This window comes from Emys orbicularis, chromosome 22 (assembly GCF_028017835.1).
Source record: "Emys orbicularis isolate rEmyOrb1 chromosome 22, rEmyOrb1.hap1, whole genome shotgun sequence".
Taxonomy (NCBI): domain Eukaryota; kingdom Metazoa; phylum Chordata; order Testudines; family Emydidae; genus Emys; species Emys orbicularis.
Genome location: NC_088704.1, coordinates 10,918,148 through 10,941,572, shown reverse-complemented (window position 1 = coordinate 10,941,572; position 23,425 = coordinate 10,918,148). Strand labels below are relative to the sequence as shown.

The 23,425-nt window shown below is 39.4% G+C and overlaps 1 protein-coding gene across 1 annotated transcript in view; it reads left to right on the top strand.

Annotated features, from left to right (window-relative positions):
- VPS13D (vacuolar protein sorting 13 homolog D) overlaps positions 1-19,961 on the top strand; it is a 193,845-nt gene extending 173,884 nt beyond the window's left edge. Inside the window, exons 68-70 of the mRNA XM_065421413.1 lie at positions 11,818-11,949; positions 18,079-18,319; positions 19,766-19,961. Coding sequence (XP_065277485.1) covers positions 11,818-11,949; positions 18,079-18,319; positions 19,766-19,897 — 505 coding nt within the window. The 3' untranslated portion in view covers positions 19,898-19,961. The remainder of the gene's footprint in view (positions 1-11,817; positions 11,950-18,078; positions 18,320-19,765) is intronic.
- The last annotated feature ends 3,464 nt before the right edge of the window (positions 19,962-23,425 follow it).

The following is a 23,425-nucleotide window of genomic DNA, read 5'->3' as shown; positions in this document are numbered from 1 at the left end:
ATACGCAGCAGATTTATAAAGTGATTTGAAAAAAAAATGTAAAACTGATCCTTCAAAAAATTCCCAGCCTACTCTCCTTTTTCAGTCGTTCTTTATCCAAAGTCACTTGGAGAGTGTTTGTTTAGAGATATTTCCTGTTTTCTAGGTTGCCACGCAGGCTATTTCGTACAGACGGAGCTATTTCTTACCCTGATCTAACCTCATCTAGTATAAGTGTTGGTATCTTTTATAGGTAATTTTTCCACCTCATACTGCTGTTAACATGTAGAAGGCCCCTTATTGTATTGCATGTTCTACCAGTTGATTTAAAGTGTTGCTTGCAACTGTAAATTTTAAAAGTCCCAGTCAACGTATTTAACATCTTTGCCCTTTTCTGTTTGTGTATCTTAGAGTTTTGTATAGCACCCATTGCTGTATCATCTGTAGCAGATTTAAAAATATGTACATCAGGGTCTGGAGAAAAATACCGTTACAGCTTTATCGAGGAAATCCATTTTGTATGGCCTTTTAATTATATACAATTTAGTATTTAGCCCTGTGTTCTGGTTGTAAGCCTGTTGGTTAGCTTACTTTCTCAAAAGGTTCTGCTTGCCCAAAGTATGAAGCTGTACAACAAAATAGTTTTCTTATTTAATGTAATTGAGTGATCACATGGTAGTTGTCATTACAAAGTGGCAATTCTTGGTATATGCTAACTTTTTAATGGTGACCACTGTAGCAATTGTCATGCTACAGAAGACTAATTCTCCAGCTAGTCCCGCATCCCACCTCTGAAGCAGTCAATTCTAGAAGCTTCAGGAGTAAGGTGCAGTATTCCCACATTGTACCTAATTGTGAAATACTGTACTATGAAGTGGGATTCAGGTTATCAGCTTGTGCCCTGAAGCATAGGCCTTGTGATTTTTATCTTAGCTAAGGCAACTGCAGCAGGTTTTATTCAAATAAGTTTTAATCCTTTTTTGAATGTTCAGAGTTAAAAGTAAAGCCTTATACTTGCATACAAGATAGCAATGAGCTATCTGGCATTAGTGACTCATCCTATTAAGAATTAGGGCTATGTGTGATCTGCTTTAACCAACATTTAAGAGCGAGACTGCAACTCTTTGCAGTCAAAGGCGGGAGAGGAGTAGTTTTCTCGGGCAGCAGAAATCAGTGATGTATTTGAATGAGGTAATTGTCAAAGTCCATCTGACTTTTTTTAAACGGGGGTGAGTGAAAGAGTTTTTCAGCATCTTACAAAATATCCTAATGAAACTACTACTGTGACATCAGCTATCCAGGCTGAAACTGGAAGCTAATAAAGGCTATAGAATATTTTCCATTTATTACATTTTTTAAAATGTCACATCTGTTAAAAATGACATTGTTATGCTAATACCATGGAACTAAATATTCAAACAGGGCGTATATGCACGTACATGAATAGGGTATGAATTAGGTAATTGCAAATGCATCCAGGCAGTTAGGCACACAGTTATCCAGTTTGCAAATGCAAGTTTTAGTTAGATTGTACAAATATCAGTTCTGATGTGGGTGCCACAGGTACCTCCATTCCTGTGGGCAGACCTGTTGCTTTCCTATTTTGAAATTTTGACCCTCAGGATCTGCCTTAAATTTATAAAGGCAAAATTTAAGTGCATTCACCTGACCCTTATTCAGTCTATTCAGGAGGTTTTACCTGGTCCCTGTATTAAAACACACAGGGCTCGTTTCTGATCTGATCTCACATAAAAAATAAGTGGTGGAATGGCTACATCTTTGAGGAGCTGGCAAGAGCAGCCTCCATAATAAACAGTTGCTTCCCCAGGACACTACAGTCCTCCAAAAAGCATATTGAATCAGATAAAGGTCTTCCTCATCTGAGCTAGTAGATTCCCCAAAGGAGGAGTGATTTGACTGTAAGTGGGAGGTTTTAGTCCTAGGCGCTGTTTACCTGGCATGTTTTTGCCTGAAACGAGCATATTGGGAGCACATTTCACAAGTGCAATGCATTCCATGCATTTGCTGGAATAAACAACACATGTGAATCTCCTTCAGTGTGTAGTCAGTAGAGAGCTGTCTGGCTGCATGTGATTTTACACGTTTTTTCAGTTCACTCAGATATTCTATTGCCAAATCCAACATTGGATTTCATGTGCATTTGTAACACACTTTAAAGGCATCTGTGACCCTGAACTGGTGAATGAGTTACATTGTAGAGCTGTGACAACTCATCAGTTTGTTTGCAGGAGTTCATATAATTATCTTCTGTCCTCCTTGTTTGGGGTTTGCACCCCCTGACGCCAAAATTGGACAGGTGGCAGCTGTAACCGACCTTTAAACATTTAACACAAACTTTATCAGAACAGTCGCATCCAGTCAGGAGCTTTAAATTAGAGTAGGCCTGCGTGAAATTGGCCACAGTTGACAAGATATTGATTCTTCCTCTCTGTCTGAGTTTCTCTTCTCCAGACCCCCTCCAGTCCAACTTGCACCCCTTGCACTTCACTGGAACCTCGCTTGCCAAGGTCTTTAATGACCTTTTACTAGCTAAAAGCTCAGAACCTGTATACCATCTTCAATCTCATTAACCAGTCAGCCGCCTGTGATACCATCAACATGCTCTTCTTGAAATCTTACCCTTCCTTGGCTTCCATGACTCTGCCCTCTCCCGGTTCTTTTCCTACCTCTCCAATCCCTTCTTCAGTATGTCCTTCAGAGGATCCTCTTCTAACTTTCTGGGAGGGTTCCATAGGGCTTTGTCCTTAGTCCCTTTCTCTTCTCCCTCTGCCCCTCATTTCTGGGTAATCTCATTCACAGACACAAATTCAGTGCTCCTAATCAAGCCCAAGCCCTCCGCAATACCTCCTTTCTTATTCACTGGGGGTAACACCACCATCCTGCCTGTTACTCAGACCTGTAACCTGGGTGTTATCTTTAACTCGAACTTCTCTCTAGGCCCTCACATCCAGGCTATGTCTAAATGTTGCCAATTCTTGTCTAGATGATGAGTTAGTGCACAGCAAGCTCTGTCTGTGTGTGTGTCTCTGTGTGTCTGTGTGTGTGTAAATCTACAGCACTCCAGCGTGCTGCACGCTGCCAGCCCATGTAGACCCTATTGTTGCACAGGAAAAGATTCCTAGTGCACTTTGCGTCCTGCTGTTTCAAACTGCAGTAGGTCAGCGCGCACTAGGGAACTTTTGGTGCACAGCAGCAGTGTGTGTGTGGCATGTTGGAGCACAGTAGATTTACACCCCAGCTTGCCACACGCTAACTTGTCATTTAGATGTGCCCTAAAATACAGCTTTTCTTATCCACCCACACAGCTAAAAATCTTGTCCAACCTCTCATCATCTCGCATCTGAATTAAGCCTTGACGAACATTTTAACAAGTTGTTACTGCCTATATAAAAGTTTTTTAGCAGCCAAACAATTCTAGCTTCCATCAGTTCAGCACTTTTCGGGGTGCTTTATACATTTCATTCATCCAACACCATCTGTGATGTAAGTAAGAAATTATCCCCATTTTATGTATCGTGAAAATAAGAGACATGGAGGTAAAGTGACTTGCCCAAGGCTACTGATGGCGTTAGCATCACAGCTTCCAGTCTTGTGCTCAGACCACTATGCAGTCACTGCCTCTAGTCACTGCATATTTTAAGAGAAAAGTTGCAATAGTCTTCCTCCTCTTATCCTCAGAGATTCTGCCTCCTCTGTTTTTTAAATGCAGTAAAATACCTTTAGAAAAAGTACTTAATATGTTACGTGCACCAAACTCTTTCCACAGTTAAGTAGATCAACAAATTTAATGTTCTCTTTCTTCAAAATACCAGCAGTGATTGAATTGTTTCATGGACAGATTACCTGCCAAATTTCCTTTGTTTAAACTGATGTTGTTTCATAATTATTTAAAGGGAAAAAAAGAATTGTTCCCAGGCTGAAACTTTTCATGCCAAGTTACAGCCTGGAGCAGACTTCTTACAGATGAATTTTATACAAACGTGGAAAACAGGATTTACAATGGAAACATTGACAGGGCTTTAACTCTACCAGCACCAGTAAGTTACTGTTTTAATGGGGTACGGTGACTAGGCTGTTAAATTGGAAAACTGAAACACCTTTCTTAACACTGACATTGGTGACAGTTGCTTGCAGTTATGTTTTGGCAGCAAGGAATAGATCTGGCTGAGGAAATTTATTACTGGTGGGAGCGTTGAAGAGCTTGATGGCTTCAAAGAGATTTGTTTTTAGGTGTTTGACTCTGATTTATGTAGGACTATTTGTCAGATGGAAGGGAGCTAGGGTCTTGTTCTAGGTGTTGAGGGGAAGGGTTTGGTAATAGGGAGGATGGGTAGGGCTGAATAGGTTTAGTGGTATATCCATTCCTAACTTTCTGTAACTTCCAGAGCAGTTTATCTAGATGAGTTTGTGGCTAACTGCCCCTGTGTGCTGGGTTTGGTGGTGTGCCATCCTCTTCTGACTGTGGATCAAATTCTGCATACAGCAGCATGTTCCAAGTCCTAGAGTGTCTCAGATCATGTTTGGGATTTGAATGGCTCCAAACTGCATTACGTACTATTGCATGCACAATTCCATTAAGGGCCTGGCAGGTAAGGCACAAGCAGAGCCCAGCACAGAGGTATCTGGGCTTTAAGCCACTTTATGATGAAGAGAGAGAGAAAGTGTGTCTGGAAATCTGACTGGTAAGATTGAAAACAAGATAATCTGCCTCTTATCTTATCCCTTTCCGATATAAATTGGCAGAGGCAACCCCCCAAAACAGAAACAATCCTAGTGAATTTAATCTTCACACAGCTGCTACTCTGAAACATATAGTCCTTGTAAGCAACCATATTTGTTTATCCATTTATCTCTTGAGCTAACTGACTTTCACCTGAACGATTTTAATGCATTCATTTGAGAATTGCAGTGAAGTCCTCTGGAAATGTGTAAAATTGATATGTCCTCCAAGAGGAACTGTTGTCTTGAAAATACTTGAAAAGAAGATTTGTCTTCTTGCAAAGCACTTGATGCAATAGCATCTTAAGTACTGTACACAGTGCTTAAATATGCAGAATTTGTGTCATTGCAGACACTAAGTCACAAATGTTATTAAGATCGGTGAAACTAGTAATCTGAGAACATGTTTTGGATCTCTTTAAATCTTGCAAATAAACTTAGTTCCTGGGTTGTTCACTGAAATCCTTTTTTTAAAAAAAAAAACAAAAAACTATTGAACAGATCAGGATATTTCTGTATACCGAGGAAAAGCTTATGATCTGTTGATTTAAAAATGTGTTTAACTGCTTTTAAATGGGACAACACGTGACAAGAGTGGCAGCTTTCTTACCAGGAAGACAGATTTAGAAAATCTCACAAGCTTTTGTTTCTTAGCAAGACCACAACTTACAATGCAGTGTTCTGTTTCCTCCTTACGATGGAAAGAGATGGAATTTGATTTTCTTACAACTACTATGATACTTTGAATAACAACTCTTGATTGGGTGATGAGGAAATGGAAAGGTGCAACCCATTAGATATACTGTAAACCAAGCTATGCTGTTTATCACCAAGTTCTTAAATAGCCCTCACCAGTGAGATATGTGAGTGCCTTGCTACAGTCACTGATCTATTTGCTCACTAAACCTTTTTAAAAAAACGTGAAGCCATTTTGGCTGACTCACAAAAAAAAAAACCTGCAGATTGTATAGCAGAAGACAACCAATTAACACAGCTACAATAATAGAAGCCTTACGGTTTTTAAACATGCGTATAACATTGAAATAAGAATCTCAAGTGTCATGCTTTGTCTGAACAGTGAAGCACTGTACTGTGCGCCTCAACCTTCTGACACCATTCACAATCTTTGTGTCTCCATTGAGCAGCACTCTTTCCTGCTGTGACTAGTAGACATAAGGGCATTTCTCTCTTGTATTGCCTTTGTGTGCTTATTAGAAAAGAATCAGCAAATCTGTTGAGTGCATGTTTAATGTAACACAGATGTGGGCACACCACCATTCATGCTGCTCTATAGATTTTCAGTTTTTTGTATTTCATCATTGGTGCTTTTTATTTACAGAACGTAACTTGAGACAGCAGAACAAATTGTAGATTTAAAAAAAAAAACAACCCAAGTAGTGAGGAATGTTTTTAGCTGTCCAGACCAAGCAAACCAGTTTGCCCAGGGCTGATGGACTAAGACAGTCAACACAGTTGGTGTTAATATTAGTGGCACTTAATGAAAAGGCAGCTGACCTTCTTATCACCAAGAGGAGAATTACCTTTTATCACCAGGTTGAACATCTTAGCACCAAAAAAGCAATGAGGAACAGTAAATAAATCAGCTTAGTAGACACACTGTACTCCTAATTTCTTCCAGACTAACTCATAAATTGCCGAGAGTCTTTCAGAAAACACATTGCAATGTCTAGCACTTTTCTTCTGTTTCTCTGACCTGCTCCTAGGCCAGTCATTGGAAACCAGCACTCTCTGATGTCCTGATTTCTGCAGAATAGTTATGATTAGAAGGCCCTATTCTTTCCACTTCCCACAGCATTCTCACATGCCACCTTTCAGATGCCTCCAGACGCTGTGGTGCAGAAGAGAAGTTGACAAAATATTAGTAAAAATGACATGATCGAGTGTTACTGGAAGAATATTTTATATTGAAAATGATTGGACACTTTGTTGCCCATTCCAGGGCAGGTGGATTAATGATCCATTATTCATTTCACTTTCCTGAATGCATAATGGCACAGTCTTTCATTGAAAAGTTAATTATTGACCTGTAGCTTTAAAAAGTTTAAACCTTTTGTTAAGAGTAAGCCAGTCACTCCTTAAATCTGTCACTACATAAGCATTTCTGAATCACTTGTCGCTACAGTCTCTAGGTGCTGCAGAAAGATTTAAGAGCCAGTGAGGGCTGCCAAGAAACAATAATTTCTCTCTTGTTCTGCTCTTTTAAATGTGGGTTATTCAGGAACCCTGCTTTTTCTTTGAGGCATGTGTGTGACAAAGAGGCGGGACAAACAGCAAGATGGAAAGATAGCGAAGGTGGGACTCTGCTTCCTATTGTGGAAGTATGTTCTATAGCCTTCAAACATTTTGCATTTTCATTAAGAAAAACACATTTTATTTAGTATTGCATTATAACTGTAGAAATTGGTAGTGATGTGCACATCTCACACACAGACTTCATCCACAGATCTAGAAGTACTTAACAATTAAGCCAACTATACCCCTATGAAGTTTTATTATTCCTGTTCTACCTATGGGAAAACTGAGGAACTGAAGTTAAGTGACATGGCCAAGTTCACAGAGTGAGCCAGTAGCAGATATGGGAATAGAACCCAGGATTCCTAGTGTCCTGTTCTAACCACTTGACCACAGTTCTTCCCCTTTCACTTCCTTCTACATTGTCTTAACTGTCCACATATATGACACACACGAAATTCTCCACCAATTTTACCCTCTCATACTAGGCTCTTTAAGTAATTCTTCAGTAAATTAAAATCTTTGTTTAAGCAGTTTAGGTTGTGAATTCAGTATGATCATTTAATACTCAGGCTACTACAACTCAGACAGATGCTACTGATGAAAAATTACTGTTTGCTTCAAACATTTTATTTCACTCCTCTTAGTTTTCTGTAAATTTATATAAATAAATACATGGTCAGACCTGCAGTAAATATTTTGTACCATGCAGCCCTAAATCCTCACAGACCATTTCTGATTTAAATGTGCATATTAATATCATTTTTAGTGATCTATATGTTGGAGATCTATATGAACTTAAACTGGCAAAAAGGTTCTTTTTCGATAGGTTCAGGGTGAAGTAAAGGTCATCACTCTGTCATATACTAGTTTTCAACTTCTGACCCAGTAGAGCCATTCTTATGTTCTTCAGATCAAGGGTCCATCTAGCCCAGTGTCCTGTCTTCCGACAGTGGCCAGTGCCAGGTGCCCCAGAGGAAATGAACAGAACAGGTAATCATCAAGTGATCCATCCCCTGTCGCTAATTCCCAGTTTCTGGCAAACAGAGGGATGGTTGGAATAATTAGCTCTTATATAGCATTTACATCTTAAAAATGCTCTACAATCAGTCCTCTGAAAGTTATGTAAGATAAGTATGGACAGGTAGAAGTATCATGTGTTCTCAGATGGGGAAATAAGACATGGAAGAGTGTCTACAGTGTGCTTGGTCCAAGATCACAAAGTGAGTTTGTGGCAGAGCCAAGATTAGATTTTAGGTGTTGTCTCCTAGTTCCCTACTCAGTCCACTTGGTGATACTGCTGCTTAGTTTTTTATCTAGAGAAGTGATATTTCATTCGCCAAAATCAAAAGCTGTGTGGTAACATGGCAGGAGAGGCTGAAAAACAAATGTTGTTGGTAGAGGGTATGTCTACACTAGAAACGCTACAGCAGCACAATTGCAGCAATTCAGTGTAGACACTTCTGCCTGGTCTACACTAAAAAGTTAGGTTGACCTAGAGCAGTGTAGTTAAACTGACCTTCCCCCACCCCCATATAGACAGTGCTAGGCGATGGAAGAATTCTCCTGTCAACCTAGCAACCAAACTCTCAGGGAGGTAGATTACCTTCGCTAACAGGAGAACTCCTCCCATCAGTGTTGGTCGTGTCTCTACTCTGAAGTGCTACAGCGGTGCAGCTATAGCGTTTCAAGTGTAGACAAGCCCTTACTACAGCGATGGAAGAATTCTTTTCTCAACCTAGTGCTGTCTGCTTAGTGCTGTCTGGCTTAGGTTGGCTTAACTACTTCTTTTAGGGCTGTGGATTCTTTTCTTGATCTGAATTTTTGCAGTTGTAAGTCCCTGGAAGGATGAGAGAGATTGCACAAACTTGGGAAGCAGATAAAATAAGAAGCCAATAACCAGTTTGTACCTGTTTTGTAATCTCTAATCCCTTCTTTCATATTCAACAATTCATTTTGTTTTGTAAAGTTGTGAAAACTGCTGTAAGTGTGTGGGTGTAGGGTGGAAGAGTTGGGTCTTTAAAGCTGTCGAGAACGTGGTGCAGGGAGAGAAGGAAAATTCACACAAGTAAGGTTCACAAGTAAAATGGTCTGAGAAGCTGATGGATATGTCGTGATTTCTGCTTTAACCTTTTATTTATTTAAGTTCTTTGGTTACAAACTAGCCTCTTCACAGTATATTCCAGCTGCCTGGAAATAGGAGCATGCAAGAATTTTGATAAATGGATTAAAGTGCTGTCTAGTTTTACTTCTAAGTACCTGTCCCTTATGAAATGCTGTTTTATTACTTTACACCTTTGTAATTCATCCCTGCACCACCTCCAACAGCAGCACAAGGGGGGATATTTTATCTTTTTTCTCCAGTGCAAGAAAGGCCACTGCTGGGCACTAGTTATCTACAGGTTTCTAAACAACATACAGCACAGCAGTTCCTAGGTAAATTAGATAGATATAGCAATGTTTTTAGACAGCTACTAATAACAAAACTGTGGAAATATCAGCTAGTTGTAGAGGCAACATTGGAAATTTTTAAGGATCAGGGTTGTGGCATTTGAGGCATTTCAGGTTGCCATTTTGTATGCTAATTCAGACGTTCGAATAGTACATCCTACAAATCTGACATCTAGCCTCTCTTTACCAAGGTGCAGACTTAAACAAATCGATCAGAGGTAAAAATAAACAAACAAAGCCTTCTAAAAGAGCTAATGGCATTTATGATAGTAGCCTGTTCTCTGCATTCCAAGGGATTGGGAAAGGGAGGTTTCCATTTCTTACTTCCACTGAGCCAGCTGAATGATACCATGCCACAGAGGCTACAAGAAAACAAAGCCACAGGAAGCAGCAATAGTCAAAGTGCTTAAAGTGAATTTAGTCACAATAAGTGACTCAATAAGTAAACCGTTACGGCAAATAAAGCCGTGACTCAAGTTAAAGGCAGCACATGAGGGACATAGAGAAGATGACTTTTACTAGTAGCTGTAGCCAAGAAGAGTAGAGGCAGTAAAAATATAGTTTGCCATGATTAGAGTTAGTAGGCAGGGATGCCAAAAACTCAGAGGAAAGCAGAGTTGAAAAGTGTGTTCGTGTATGTGTGTATATAGGGATAGGGTTGATGAAAAGGAAAAGCACTAAAGAAGTAACAAGACTCCAGAGAAAACATCTGCAAGAAGCAAAACTTAGAGGGCAAGTACTCTTGTGTGCTGTTGCCAAGCAGTTTAAGAAGTGAACTAATTGTTATGTGGGATTTTCCCCCTCGTTAGATCAAAAGGACAACAGCAGTTCATTCTGCAGTGTCTGTAGAGAACATTAAGAGGGGAAGTAGGGTTCAATAATAAAAAATACTGCGTTCGGCTATAAGTAGCCTCCTGGAAAATTAATAGTACTAACTTGAAAGAGAGATCTCAACGGCAGGCAGCAATCTCAAAGTGGTGGGATTGGGAAGAGGCAAAGAATGAGGCAGGGGTGGGTATCCTGCAGCACAATTCTGCACATGTTGGTAGTGTCCCAAGTTTTAAAAGCATTCAGGATTTTTTTAATGTAAAGATAGATACACTATAGTGCTGATACAGATACCAGTGGGTAGAGCATTAACATGTGCAGAAAGAACAGGAGTACTTGTGGCACCTTAGAGACTAACAAATTTATTAGAGCATAAGCTTTCGTGGGCTACAACCCACTTCTTCGGATGCATATAGAGTGAAACATATATTGAGAAGATATATATACACACACATACAGAGAGCATGAACAGGTGGGAGTTGTCTTACCAACTCTGAGAGGCCAATTAAGTAAGAGAAAAAAAACTTTTGAAGTGATAATCAAGATGGCTCAGTACAGACAGTTTGATAAGAAGCAAGTGTGAAAATACTTACAAGAGGAGATAGATTCAATGTTTGTAATGGCTCAGCCATTCCCAGTCTTTATTTAATCCTGTGTTGATTGTGTCTAGTTTTTTCCATACTGATTTTACAGAGATGATATTTACCTTTTTCTTTAATTAAAAGCCTTCTTTTTAAGAACCTGATTGATTTCTCCTTGTTTTAAGATCCAAGGGGGTTTGGATCTGTTTTCACCAGAAGTTGGTGAAAGGAAGGAGGGGGGAAGGGTCAATTTCTCCTTGTTTTAAGATCCAAGGGGGTTTGGATCTGTATTCACCAGGAGTTGGTGAAAGGAAGGAGGGGGGAAGGGTCAATTTCTCCTTGTTTAAGATCCAAGGAGTTTGGATCTGTATTCACCAGGGAATTGGTGAAAAGTTTCTAAAAGCTTCCCAGGGTAGGGAATGGTGGCAGCGGACCAGAACTAAGCTGGTAGTTAAGCTTAGAAGTCCTCATGCAGGCCCCTACATTTGTACCCTAAAGTTCAAAGTGGGGATACAGCCTTGACATGTGCAGACTACTTGTGGGTGTCTTACTTTTCAACCTATTGCCATCTTGTCCATCAACATGCAACCTTCTCCAACAAATACAATAACTGTCTGGATACACCACATGTGGATTCCTGTTTCTGGAAAAAAGGGTAAAAACCTTTATGTATTAATACATATTTTTATTAAAAATTTGCAGGCCATTGTGCTTCACAGTGCTTTTCCACATCAATTTCACCTGCTTTTTTTTCAATTTCAGACCAGATTTCAATGGAAAATAGCAAAAAGATCTGTGTCTACTAGAGAGACCCCCAGATAAAATATTATTGTATTTATATGAAGCAGATACCAACAGAGATCTAAAAACTTAATGGCTTTTTCATGCCAAACCTTGCTTATAATATGACTTCTTATATTGAGTAAAGTTTCCAAGGGAAGCTTAAAAGTCGCATTAAATCAGTTAATGTGTGTTTTGTATGTAGGACCCAGGCCGAGAGAGTGAGGAAGCCACGCTGTTGTAGAGGCCCTCAAGGACTATTGCCCCGGTATTCAGAAAGCCGGGCAGAAGGACAGGAGCAGCTATTCAAGCTGACAGACAACATCCAAGATGAGTTGTAAGTAATAACCCAGCAACTGCTGTGTTGCAATATAATCATTGTATGAAAATATATTGTGTCTTTGTGATAGCCACCAAAAGCTTTTCTTATCCACGTCATCTATTTCTCTTGTTTTTGATGTACTGGAGGATATTTTTGGTGCTTGAGAACTTCCATCATCCCCTCCCTTCCAAGTGTGTTCACATGTTTTACAAATATCGTTTGATGTAGCCTCACAAAACCCTTATAAGTTAACTCATTGTCATTATCTCTGATTCACAGATAAGGAAAATTGAGGCAATAAGATATTAAGTAATTAGTCCAAGGTGTGTCTCTCAGGCTATTGCAGAGCCAAGATTAGAACCCTTGTCTCTTGATGCCCAGTCTGAATTACATGGTCAGTCTCTCCCCACACTTTTACGAAAGAAGGAATCTGAGCAGTTAGGTTTCTAAATGATGTAGCAGTCTTGTTTAACTGCATGTTATCAGTCTCATTACTCTCATTTTGCTTTGAAAGAATAAAACAGTAATATTTTCCAAGAAGGTGAGGTTATAGAGAAATTATATCACTTGACATCTAGCCTTGTGCCTCAGTGTATCTAATCTGGTGGCACCATGACCTTCCCTGCCCTCTCCATTTTTGCATTCTCCCTACTACTATTCAAGTTGGGGGTCTAAGCGATTTGACAGCTGCTCTCCAGCGGCTGTGCGCACACCAGGGTTTTCTTGTTGGTTGTGCACTAGTGATCACTGTGTCTCTCGTGGGAAGTTCTGTTGTTTCAGTGGCTGTGAAACACACACGGACTGTGTGGACAGATTTTTCACTGTCAGGGGCCATAATCTGGCTTCTGCTGGGGGAAAATTGGGAAAAACTTGAGCTCTGAGATAGATTTAAATTTTGATATAGATTTTCCAAATAAGACTTTGATGAGTGAGGGAAGGGTGTGTGTGTGCGCGCGCGCTACTAAATGAGTAAGTACATCAGTGAAATTAACAAAAATGTCTAACACAATTTCAGCTGTTGTATTGTTCATTCACTGTGACTTTCACCAACAGGAATATCACTCAACAAGAAAACGGTATCTCTTGTCATGGAAAACCAGTACAAAATTGTGCCTCTGACTTTTATCCTAGTATTGTAATTAAAAACAGATTTAAAGACCTGATTATTTGCATATTTTCCTTCAAAGTTTAATCCATAAAAGGGGGGGGAGATAATACCTTGCTCTACTGTTCTAACTAAATGTTTCCACATTTTTTTCCAGTTAGGCTCACTGTTTCACTTCTGGAAAATATTGTGTAATTACTTCCTGATGTAGTTAAAGCCCCACGAATTCTCCAGAGATCTGGTTGCTTCTACTTTGTTCTACTGGATCATGTTTCATTTAATTTTTCATTTTCTTTTATTAATTTGATTTTTTTAAATCCTAGAAATGTAGGAATATAGAAAAAAACAAAACTGTCTTAGTTTTCAGCTCTTCTGTTGAAACTTTAAGCACAGAGGAGAGGATGTATGTTGTTGGCAAAAGAAAATGAGTAATGATGTGTGACTCAAACTTAGAACGTAATGTAAGGTTTAACTACAAATTTGCTAAAATGTCAGTGCTTCACCAGGAAATCACTGCCCTTGGTTTTCATACCTCTGTTCCTCAAAATACATCCCTGACACCTTGTAGAAAAATCGATAAAGATTAAATCTGGCCTGTTGTAAAAAGCATCATAGAAATTAATCGTCCGATTTTCTAAAGTGCTGGGCCTGAGAACATCAATGAACTCAAGGGAGCGCCTTATGCTGAGCACATCTGAAGATCGGGGCTTAAATATTCAGTAAACTACAGCAAGAAAAAATAATTTCCTTTTATTGTCTGTTTGCTTTAGTTTAGACAATAGTCTTGCCATTTGGTGGGATTTTTTTCCTTCTGTAAAATAATTTGATTTATGGAATGTGACTTTAATTGATCAAGAGAAACTGATAAAATGAAGTAAATCCTTGTCAGTCAAAATATGGTATTAGCATTCTATGTAATTGTGTATCTTTCTATATATAGTAGAAATAATGATATAATAGTTCCTCATCGGATGGGCCACATTTTAACAGAGGTTGTCCCATGATTATCTCCCCATGCCTTTGCAATTACACAGACCACCTCCTTTCCCATCTGAAATTTCATAACTTCCCTGTGGCAATTTCTTATATAGAATAATAATACTATGAATTTGTGTGTCTATTAGCTTCTTTTAATGCAGTTTAGCAGCTGGGAACAAGGAAAACCAGAACCATTTGGCCAGTAAATTCTGTGGGGACCACATTTTGGAAACTTCTGACTGAAACCAGAGCACCTCACTGTGCCTTAGTTTACCTGTCTCTAAAATGGGTATAAAACATAGTACCAGTTTTGTCACAGTGGTTTGTTGTGAGGAGAAATTAGTATTCTGCCAGTCTCTAGTATCTGTTTAAGTCTCTAATATCAACTTAAAATTAAAATTCCCATCACGCTCCTCAGAAAATTATGTAACAACTCTACTGTCTTAGCTGTAATATGCTCTTAAAAATGATATATGGTAAAGATTTAAACATCTAAGGCTGAGAGAGCTACTGCTGTTGAACAGTATAGTACAGTGGTGGGCAACCTGCAGCCCACAAGCGTAATCTGCTGGCGGGCCACGAGACAGTTTGTTTACACTGACTGTCCGCAGGCACCCACCACTGGTATAGTAGTATAGCAGATAAATGAAAGTTGGGATTGTTAACTAGAAATAGTAAGTTAAACAAGCCTCTGAGAAGAATTTTATCAGTCAGGTCCTGGGAACAGCTACATATAAACTGACTATGGTCATTTTATTTCATAACTGAATTGAGAGGCACTAGATCAGGGGAGCTGGTTGAATTTAAAAAAAAAAAAAAGTTTGTCAAGCAAAGAGTGTTAGGAATACAATGGCCTATGTACATATTACATAGAACTAAAGCAAGATGGATTTAATTTGACAATCTATATATTAATCAGACGAGTTTCAAAGGTCTTTACCTAGCTGCTAAATGGCACACCTGTAGTCTAAACAGTAGAATAGATACGTATGATAACTAATGCACTTAGTGTTTGAAACATCAACAGCTTTTAAATCATAAAAAAGAAAGAAAAACCCTAAAGACAAGGTGTGGCGAGACTTCTCCTTAATCATATCATCTGGGTTTACAATGACAAGAGGCTCTATGAATTGTCATGACTAGGAGACACAAAGGCATGAGGGGAAAAGACAAAGAGTTAAGTGTACAATACAGAAGAACCCTCCTGGAGTAAGCTAGTACACTGAACAGTCTGTGAAAGAAGAACTTCCAAGAACATGTGACAGTGAGTTTCTCTGCATCTTCCTGCCACAAGCAAGAGGTGCTTATTTGCTGGATCCTGTCCTGCAATGGATTGAGAACTAGTTAAAAGACAGGGAACAAAGGGTAGGAATAAATGGTAAATTTTCAGAATGGAGAGGGGTAACTAGTGGTGTTCCCCAAGGGTCAGTCTGAGGACCAATCCTATTCAACTTATTCATAAATGATCTGGAGAAAGGGGTAAACAGTGAAGTGGCAAAGTCTGCAGATGATACTAAACTGCTCAAGATAGTTAAGACCAAAGCAGACTGTGAAGAACTTCAAAAAGATCTCACAAAACTAAGTGATTGGGCAACAAAATGGCAAATGAAATTTAATGTGGATAAATGTAAAGTAATGCACATTGGAAAAAATAACTCCAACTATACATACAATAGGATGGGGGCTAATTTAGCTACAACAAATCAGGAAAGAGATCTTGGAGTCATCGTGGATAGTTCTCTGAAGACGTCCGTGCAGTGGCAGTCAAAAAAGCAAACAGGATGTTAGGAATGATTAAAAAAGGGATAGAGAATAAGACGGAGAATATCTTATTGCCCTTATATAAATCCATGGTACGCCCACATCTTGAATACTGCGTACATCGCCTCATCTCAAAAAAGATATACTGGCATTAGAAAAGGTTCAGAGAAGGGCAACTAAAATGATTAGGGGGTTGGAATGGGTTCCATATGAGGAGAGATTAAAGAGGCTAGGACTTTTCAGCTTGGAAAAGAGGAGACTAAGGGGGGCTATGATAGAGGTATATAAAATCATGAGTGGTGTGAAGAAAGTGAATAAGGAAAAGTTATTTACTTGTTCCCATAATATAAGAACTAGGGACCACCAAATGAAATTAATGGGCAGCAGGTTTAAAACAAATAAAAGGAAGTTCTTCTTCACATAGCTCACAGTCAATCTGTGGAACTCCTTGCCTGAGGAGGTTGTGAAGGCTAGGACTATAACAGGGTTTAAAAAAGAACTAGATAAATTCGAGGAGGTTAACTCCATTAATGGCTATTAGCCAAGATGGTAAAGGAATGGTGTCCCTAGCCTCTGTTTGTCAGAGGGTGGAGATGGATGCCAGGAGAGCGATTACTTGATCATTACCTGTTAGTTTCACTCCCTCTGGGGCACCTGGCATTGGCCACTGTCGGCAGACAGGATACTGGGCTGGATGGACGGCCATTCTTATGTTCTTATCATCTGCTCATCTTTGAGACATCACATCAGCAGGCTCATGCTGTTGTTGTCACATGTTGGCACACAGTGTGGATCTGCAGAAACAGTGCCTGCAGAGAACACTTAGTTGGTAAAGAGAATAGGACAGGTAACACAAAGTTGTCAGTTTCATTTGAATAGCAACATCATCTCTGAAAAATTGCAATAGGCCTCTCAAGCTGTAACCATTTGGAGGAGAGAGATTTAAAAATAACGGAGTGAGAATGTTAATTGTTGCTATGCATAATAATTTTCAAACTGCCTAATAATTGATCTAAAGGGGTAGAATCTCCTTCCTGCAGGCATGTTTCATACACTAGTGAATTACTGACAGTGCAGGAATAATACTAAAAATTCCATTTAGCACTCTCATTTAATAGTGTGAATAGAGAAACTAAATACATATTTAAATTTGTAAAATATCCTATTCGTGTTCAGGCTTGCTTGATGGCTCGAAATGTTGTGTATATATAAAATATTTCACTTTTGAATTGTCATTGTTTTTACATTGATCTTTTCAGACAGTATAATTCTCTAAATCTCCTTCATTCCCCCTATACTCCCTCCCATATTCATCACTCAAACTAACTAATCTCTCTGGGAAACCCTCCTGCTTGCTGCTTAACCTTTCACCCCCAATGTTAAACAGCTAATTTCTCTTCTCTAGCTACTGGTCAGGCAGCAGGTTAATGTTGTTTTTGTTTTTGTTTGTTTGTTTTGAAGAAAGGAAAGTGAAGCACTGTAGTTTGTAATGTATCATGAGAGACAGTCGTGCAGTTTCATTAATACATCCCAACACACCTTTCATCAGAGTAGATTTACAAACAATTTCAATTTAAAGAATTTGTCAGCAATAAAATTGGCTTTAAACAAACGAACAAACCACCACGTCTCCATGCTGGGGAAATTTCTTGTGTGGTTTGAAAGGTAGGGTAGTGACTCAGTCGAACCCCCCACTAAACGATATTTATTAACAGAATGCTCGCAGCTACCTATGTCATGGGGTGATTGCATCTCTACCCTTTCCTCTCTTCTCTTATTCCTCTCCTACTGACATCAATATAAAAAAAATCACACCCCTAACCAACAGAGTTATGGCAGTAAAACTTGGTATGCTATGTGCTCACTCCAGTCTCACTGCCTTGCTTTCTTATCCTTCTGTTCCCTGTCACTTCTAACTCTATGCTTTCTTTGGTTTTTGAGTGAGACTGTCGTATCCCTGATGTTTTGTTTGATCTAGAGTTAACTCTGTAACTCTGCCTATTTTGTAGCCCTCCTCTCCAAAGCTAGAAAGGCTACAAAACGGGCACTTTAATATTAATATTACACTTATTGTGCCAGGGTGACCATTTGGGGCATGTTTATTTTTGATGAACTGATGATAAAACATTTGAATCCTAAGGTCACAGCACTATCTCTGCTGCAGTTCATTTTCCTGGTAGGTTTTCAGAGGTCACACAGGGAGTAGCAAGTACAAGAACAGAATAGTCTCCCTCCCAGCTCAGTGTTTTACAAATAAGACGATGTAAAACAACACGGACTTATCTTTCTGGTTTTTGCAGTTTCATAGCAGTGGAGAACACAGACAGCTATTGTGTTCTTATTTCATCCAAAGCAGTTTATTTCCTGAAGAGTGGGGATTATGTCGACAGAGAGGCCATCTTCTTGGAAGTCAAATACGATCATCTCTACCACTGCCTCATTTCAAAGGACCACGGGAAGGTCTATGTACAGCTGACAAAGAAAGCTGTGAATACAAGTAGCGGTGTAGCAATACCAGGCCCATCACAGCAGAAACCTATGGTGAGGACCCAGCACTTACTCTTCTGTTCATATTATGTTTTTTTGCTTTCTATATTGCAATAGTCAAATACTTTGTCATCATTGGTATACCGTCTTCTATGCCATTTATTTATGAAAATGTCATTCAACCGGCAGTGAAAGTAGACACTGTAGTCTTTTTTTTATGGTGTCTTGCCCATCTGTGAGGGAGACCTGGGTGCAGAAGTGATCGTGGTACGTTTGTTCTTTAAGCTCAAGAGAGAAAGATCAAGGCAAATCCAGCAGCTCCCTGAATAAGGGAAGGTATCACTGACAGATATGGAGACTGTTCCACTTCCCTAGGACAAGAAATCCAATCAGAATGATAGGCGGGGCATTACCCAGAATGATATTACTAAGGGTGGAATCTAATTTAAAAAAAAAAAAAATTCAGAAGCCTGACCCAGTATTCCTTTGTTTAATGGAATATCCATCACGCTGTTTTACAGTGTTGTCTGCTCTTCCTCACCTTGTAGTAGCAAAATATTCTCTCCAATCTCATGATATTTATTCCATGTGTATAGTAAAAATGAATCTTTGTAATGTAGACAGATCAAAAATAGCAGAGCTCTCAGTTCTAATCTAACTGGAGTTTGTACACTTACTGATGTAAGTATTACTGTAGCACCTAGAGATGTGAGCAGAGATCAGTGCCCTGTACCTGCCCCAAAGCACTTACATTCTAAATAGAAAAGAGACAGAAAAGATAGGAGGGGTAAAATGACTGGCCCTAAAGTACTTGTATGGCCCATCTCTCTCCCTCCAGTGCAAATAGCATACCTAATGTCTCTAGTTGTCTGCCTGTCTGTCTCTTTGAGCCAAGTTCCATGTAAATAATTAAAATACTGTTTATCAGAGTATCTCAGAACCCTTTTACAAACATTAATTCACTCAACTTCAGCACTAAGCTAGGTAAGGAAATCTCTACTTTAGAGATAGGGAAAATGATGAGTAAGTGGTACACCTGGGAACAGAAACGGAGTCCCAATTTCTCGTTTTCTACTTAACACTAGGGGCACGTCTTCACTACCTGCCTGGATCGGCGGGTAGAAATCGATCTCTCGGGGATCGATTTATCGCGTCTAGATGAGATGCGATAAATCGATTCCCGAATCGACGTGCGTACTCCACCTCGTCAGGAGGAGTAAGCAGCGGTTGATTTGCCGCCGTCCTCACAGTGGGGTAAGTCGAATAGGATACTTCAACTTCAGCTACGCTATTCGCGTAGCTGGAGTTTGCGTATCTTACATCGACCCCCCCCCACACACACACACAGTGTAGACCAGCCCGAGGTAGGACTACCTCTTAAAGTAACCAGCCTGGTCATTGCAGTTAGATGACAGATTTGATAACTGCAGATAATTATTTTAAGTGGATTTTTTATCTTCACAGCGGTATTAAAATTTCCCACTACTTTTATTTGTGCAGGTCCATGTGAAGTCTGAAGTTTTAGCAGTAAAGTTATCTCAAGAAATAAACTATGCAAAGAGCCTGTATTATGAGCAACAACTTATGCTAAGACTCAGTGAAAACCAAGAAGAATTGGAGCTGGACTCCTGAAACCAAATTTCCCTAACACCATCGCAAGTACTAATCCAGGGGATAAAGGTATTCTGTCTCCAAAATAAAATGAAAGAACAAAAATTGATTGGTGGAAAGTGTATTCTGTAATTGAAGAACATAGTGCACTGGAAACAAATGAATGCAATTAGAGTATTTGCTGTGTGGAGTTATTTTCTTTATGAAAGAACAATTTTTTTTAAAGCGTTTATTGAATAACAGACATTTGAAATATTATGGGAGAAGTTCTGTATTTTGCTAACGTGTGTGTATATATATGTATATATATATATATATACAACTGTTTGATGTAAATAAGGAAGTACAAAATAGTTTGTGGGTCTGTATAAAGGTCTGTTTACTGTGTAAAAAAAAAAAAATTAAAGAAGTTCTATTGAGTCATATTGCACTAATTGAAACTGTACATTCTCTCTAGAAAGCTATTCTTAAGAGTGAAGGAATGTAGTTGTAGTATAAAGACATTCATTTGTCTTCTGTGGAGTTGTACTGTGGGTGGTTAAAGAATCTTATCATAAGGGTGCACTTTTTTGAATTTCAGGACCCTGGGTGCAATTTAAAGCAGATGCATAAAGTGCTCTGCCAGACGTTCACTTCATTTTTTACACCAGATTCATAATGCTTTTGTGAATCTGTTTACTGGAGTAGAGTGGTAGGGCTTACTGGGTCACATAGTTTAACGGCACTCTTCAGTATTAAAAACAGAGAGATCATTTTTTGCAAAATGATTGCTTAGTTTTCAGAAAAATAACCACACCCTGTTCAGAGCTGTATTGTAGACAGATATAATCCAGTTGCTGGGGACATTGGCAAGATATTTTAAAAGGACAAAACTTGAAATCTTAATTTACTGGTTTCACACACGCTTCCTCCACCACCCTTTGATTTAATAAGTGTGATTTAATGAGTTAGTTTGTTATTGTAGGGTTGCTCATAAGTGTTAGGCTGCTGGCACAGATTTGAGTTGATTTGAAAAATCACTGCATCATTTGTTTTGGAATCTTAAAAAATGCACCTCCTAATTAAACTTTTTGAATAGATACAGTATTGAGAGACGGAGGTACTTTACATCAAATGTTGGACTCATTAACCTTGACAGTGTTCCCTTACCAAAAGCAGAGTGTGATCTCATAGACATAGACTTGGAGGAAAGATGGTGGCTTGTCCCGTAACTCAAAGAAACTAGGAAAATTGACTTTATCTGTAATGGAGTTAAGTCTTATTTTGTAAGAACTTTCAATTAAAAAAATATAAGGAATATCTTGCTGTTTACTTTTTTTTTTTTTTAATGGTGCTGTTGGGCTCTTTGTCTCTCTGAAAGTGGTTTTCAATTGCAATGACTTCCTGCCTGCAACATGGCATCTGCTGTGTAAGTTTCAATCATGGGATATGCTATTGCCACAAAATTACCGAGTAACATGTTGCGGATTTCAGCAGGTTTTCCCAACATGCATACTTTTTTGTAAACTTTTGATTAGAAATACGCAGTCCATTAAAGTTTTACTCTTTAATTCACTTATTTGGCAAGTTCTTAAATAAAGGCACACGGTAAGAATATTTTTAAATTTAAGGCTAGAGTAAAACAATTTGTAATACGTGAAATGCAGAGGTTCAGCGTGTAAGGAGAAGCTGTGATGATCAGTTGATGTGTGTGGTCTAAGTGGTTAGAATTTAAAATCCATAAAGGTCCATTACACAAACTTAACTGAATGCTTCCCTTTTGGTACATTTCTCTGCATATTATATTTTTAAAGTAAGTTTTAGCAGTTCAGCCTGTGCATTGGCTCAATATTGCTTTAGGCTCACTGCAGCTGTCCCATCTAAAATTCATACTTGTTGCAGTGAACATCTAGCTCAGTGTTTCTCAAACTGGGGTCGCCACTTGCGTAGGGAAAGCCCCTGGCGGGCGGGCCGGTTTGTTTACCTGCCCTGTCCGCAGGTCTGGCCGATCGCGGCTCCCACTGGCCGCGGTTCACTGTTCCGGGCCAATGGGAGCTGCTGGAAGCGGCGCGGGCCGAGGGACTTACTGGCCGCCGCTTCCAGCAGCTCCCATTGGCTTGCAGCGGCGAACCGCAGCCAGTGGGAGCCGCAATCGGCTGGACCTGCGGACGGGGCAGGTAAACAAACCGCAAGCGGCGACCCCAGTTTGAGAAACACTGATCTAGCTATTCAAGCTGGAAAGTTTTTTGGGGGAAGTAGCTAATCATATTGGATCACACACAATCTAAAATAAGAAATAAATGTTGAGACAGTGCCCATCTTCATGCCAGTTCAGTGGCAAGAATCAAGTTACTAGCTGATGAGTCGTATATTGTTGCGCAGATACGTATTGGTAATTTAAAAAGCAAGAGACACTGACAGCTAAAAAGGTTGGTTACTGCCCCCTGCGTATACATGTTAGCCAGAGTGGCTCCCTAGGCTCAAATAACTATTTCTGTTTTCGTTTCAGAAAGTATTTACCTGTTTATGATGGTAACGACCATCCAGTAAGCAATGTCTATCGTTCAGATCTTAGAAGATTGTAACCCACCAACTGGACATGAATACAGTGCATGTATACAGTGCATTGTGGCTTTAAACCATTCTAAGACCAGTTGCCCCACGCCCTTGAAACACTGAAGAAAGTTCTTTTACTAGGCCAAATTGTGCCCTTAGGGGAGCATCCACCCTACTGTTTGCAAAGGGAGTGACCCACACATAACTGAAGGCAGTAACTTACCTCACTTAACAACCTTGTGCTCAGTGGCTTTGAATGTTAAATATGTATCTTAAATGGCTTTAAAAGACCATTTTTGTATTATTTCAGTAAGAACTCTTGCTGTGTGCTTCCTATTGTTACCGGCACTCCTAACCTATTGCTAACGTAGCTTTCAAATTCCAAGAGCCATATTCAAAAATATTATTCTGCAGAGGAGGAGAATAAGTGACATTTTCTTCTTCGCCCTCCTTAGAAGATTCATAACAATTCAAACAAGCTGTAAGCAAACAAGGAGGACCAGTTGCTGCATTTCTTTAATGATACAGTTAGTAAATGCTATCACCAGAGCTTGAGCACCAAGAGGAAAATCTTGCCTGCCACCTTACGACAATTGAATATGAATATTTATCAACTACAGAGCAAAGAGCTTAGCAGCCCCATTCTGCTGCTAGTGATGGCAGTAGGGGTACTGCAGCCTACGACAGCGAGCGCAGGTTCAGGCTTTCAATGATGGGCTTTGCCTGTAAATGTAGTTTAACACCCACCTCCCTCACTCCAGACCCTTAGTATTGTAAATAAATCTCATCGCTAGAGAGACTAACCTGTGAGAAACTCTAAAATTCGCTTGTGGAGAATACAGTAAGGGTGACGCTGGGTTTTTCTTCCTTTCATTCTATTATCCTCAGAAAACATGATACATACAAGTTTGATAAGCAAACCAACAATTGCTTCATGCTTAACGTGAAATTGTTCACAACGGCCTTAAGTATCCAGCCACCTTTATTTGAAAATAAAAATAGCGCATTTAACAA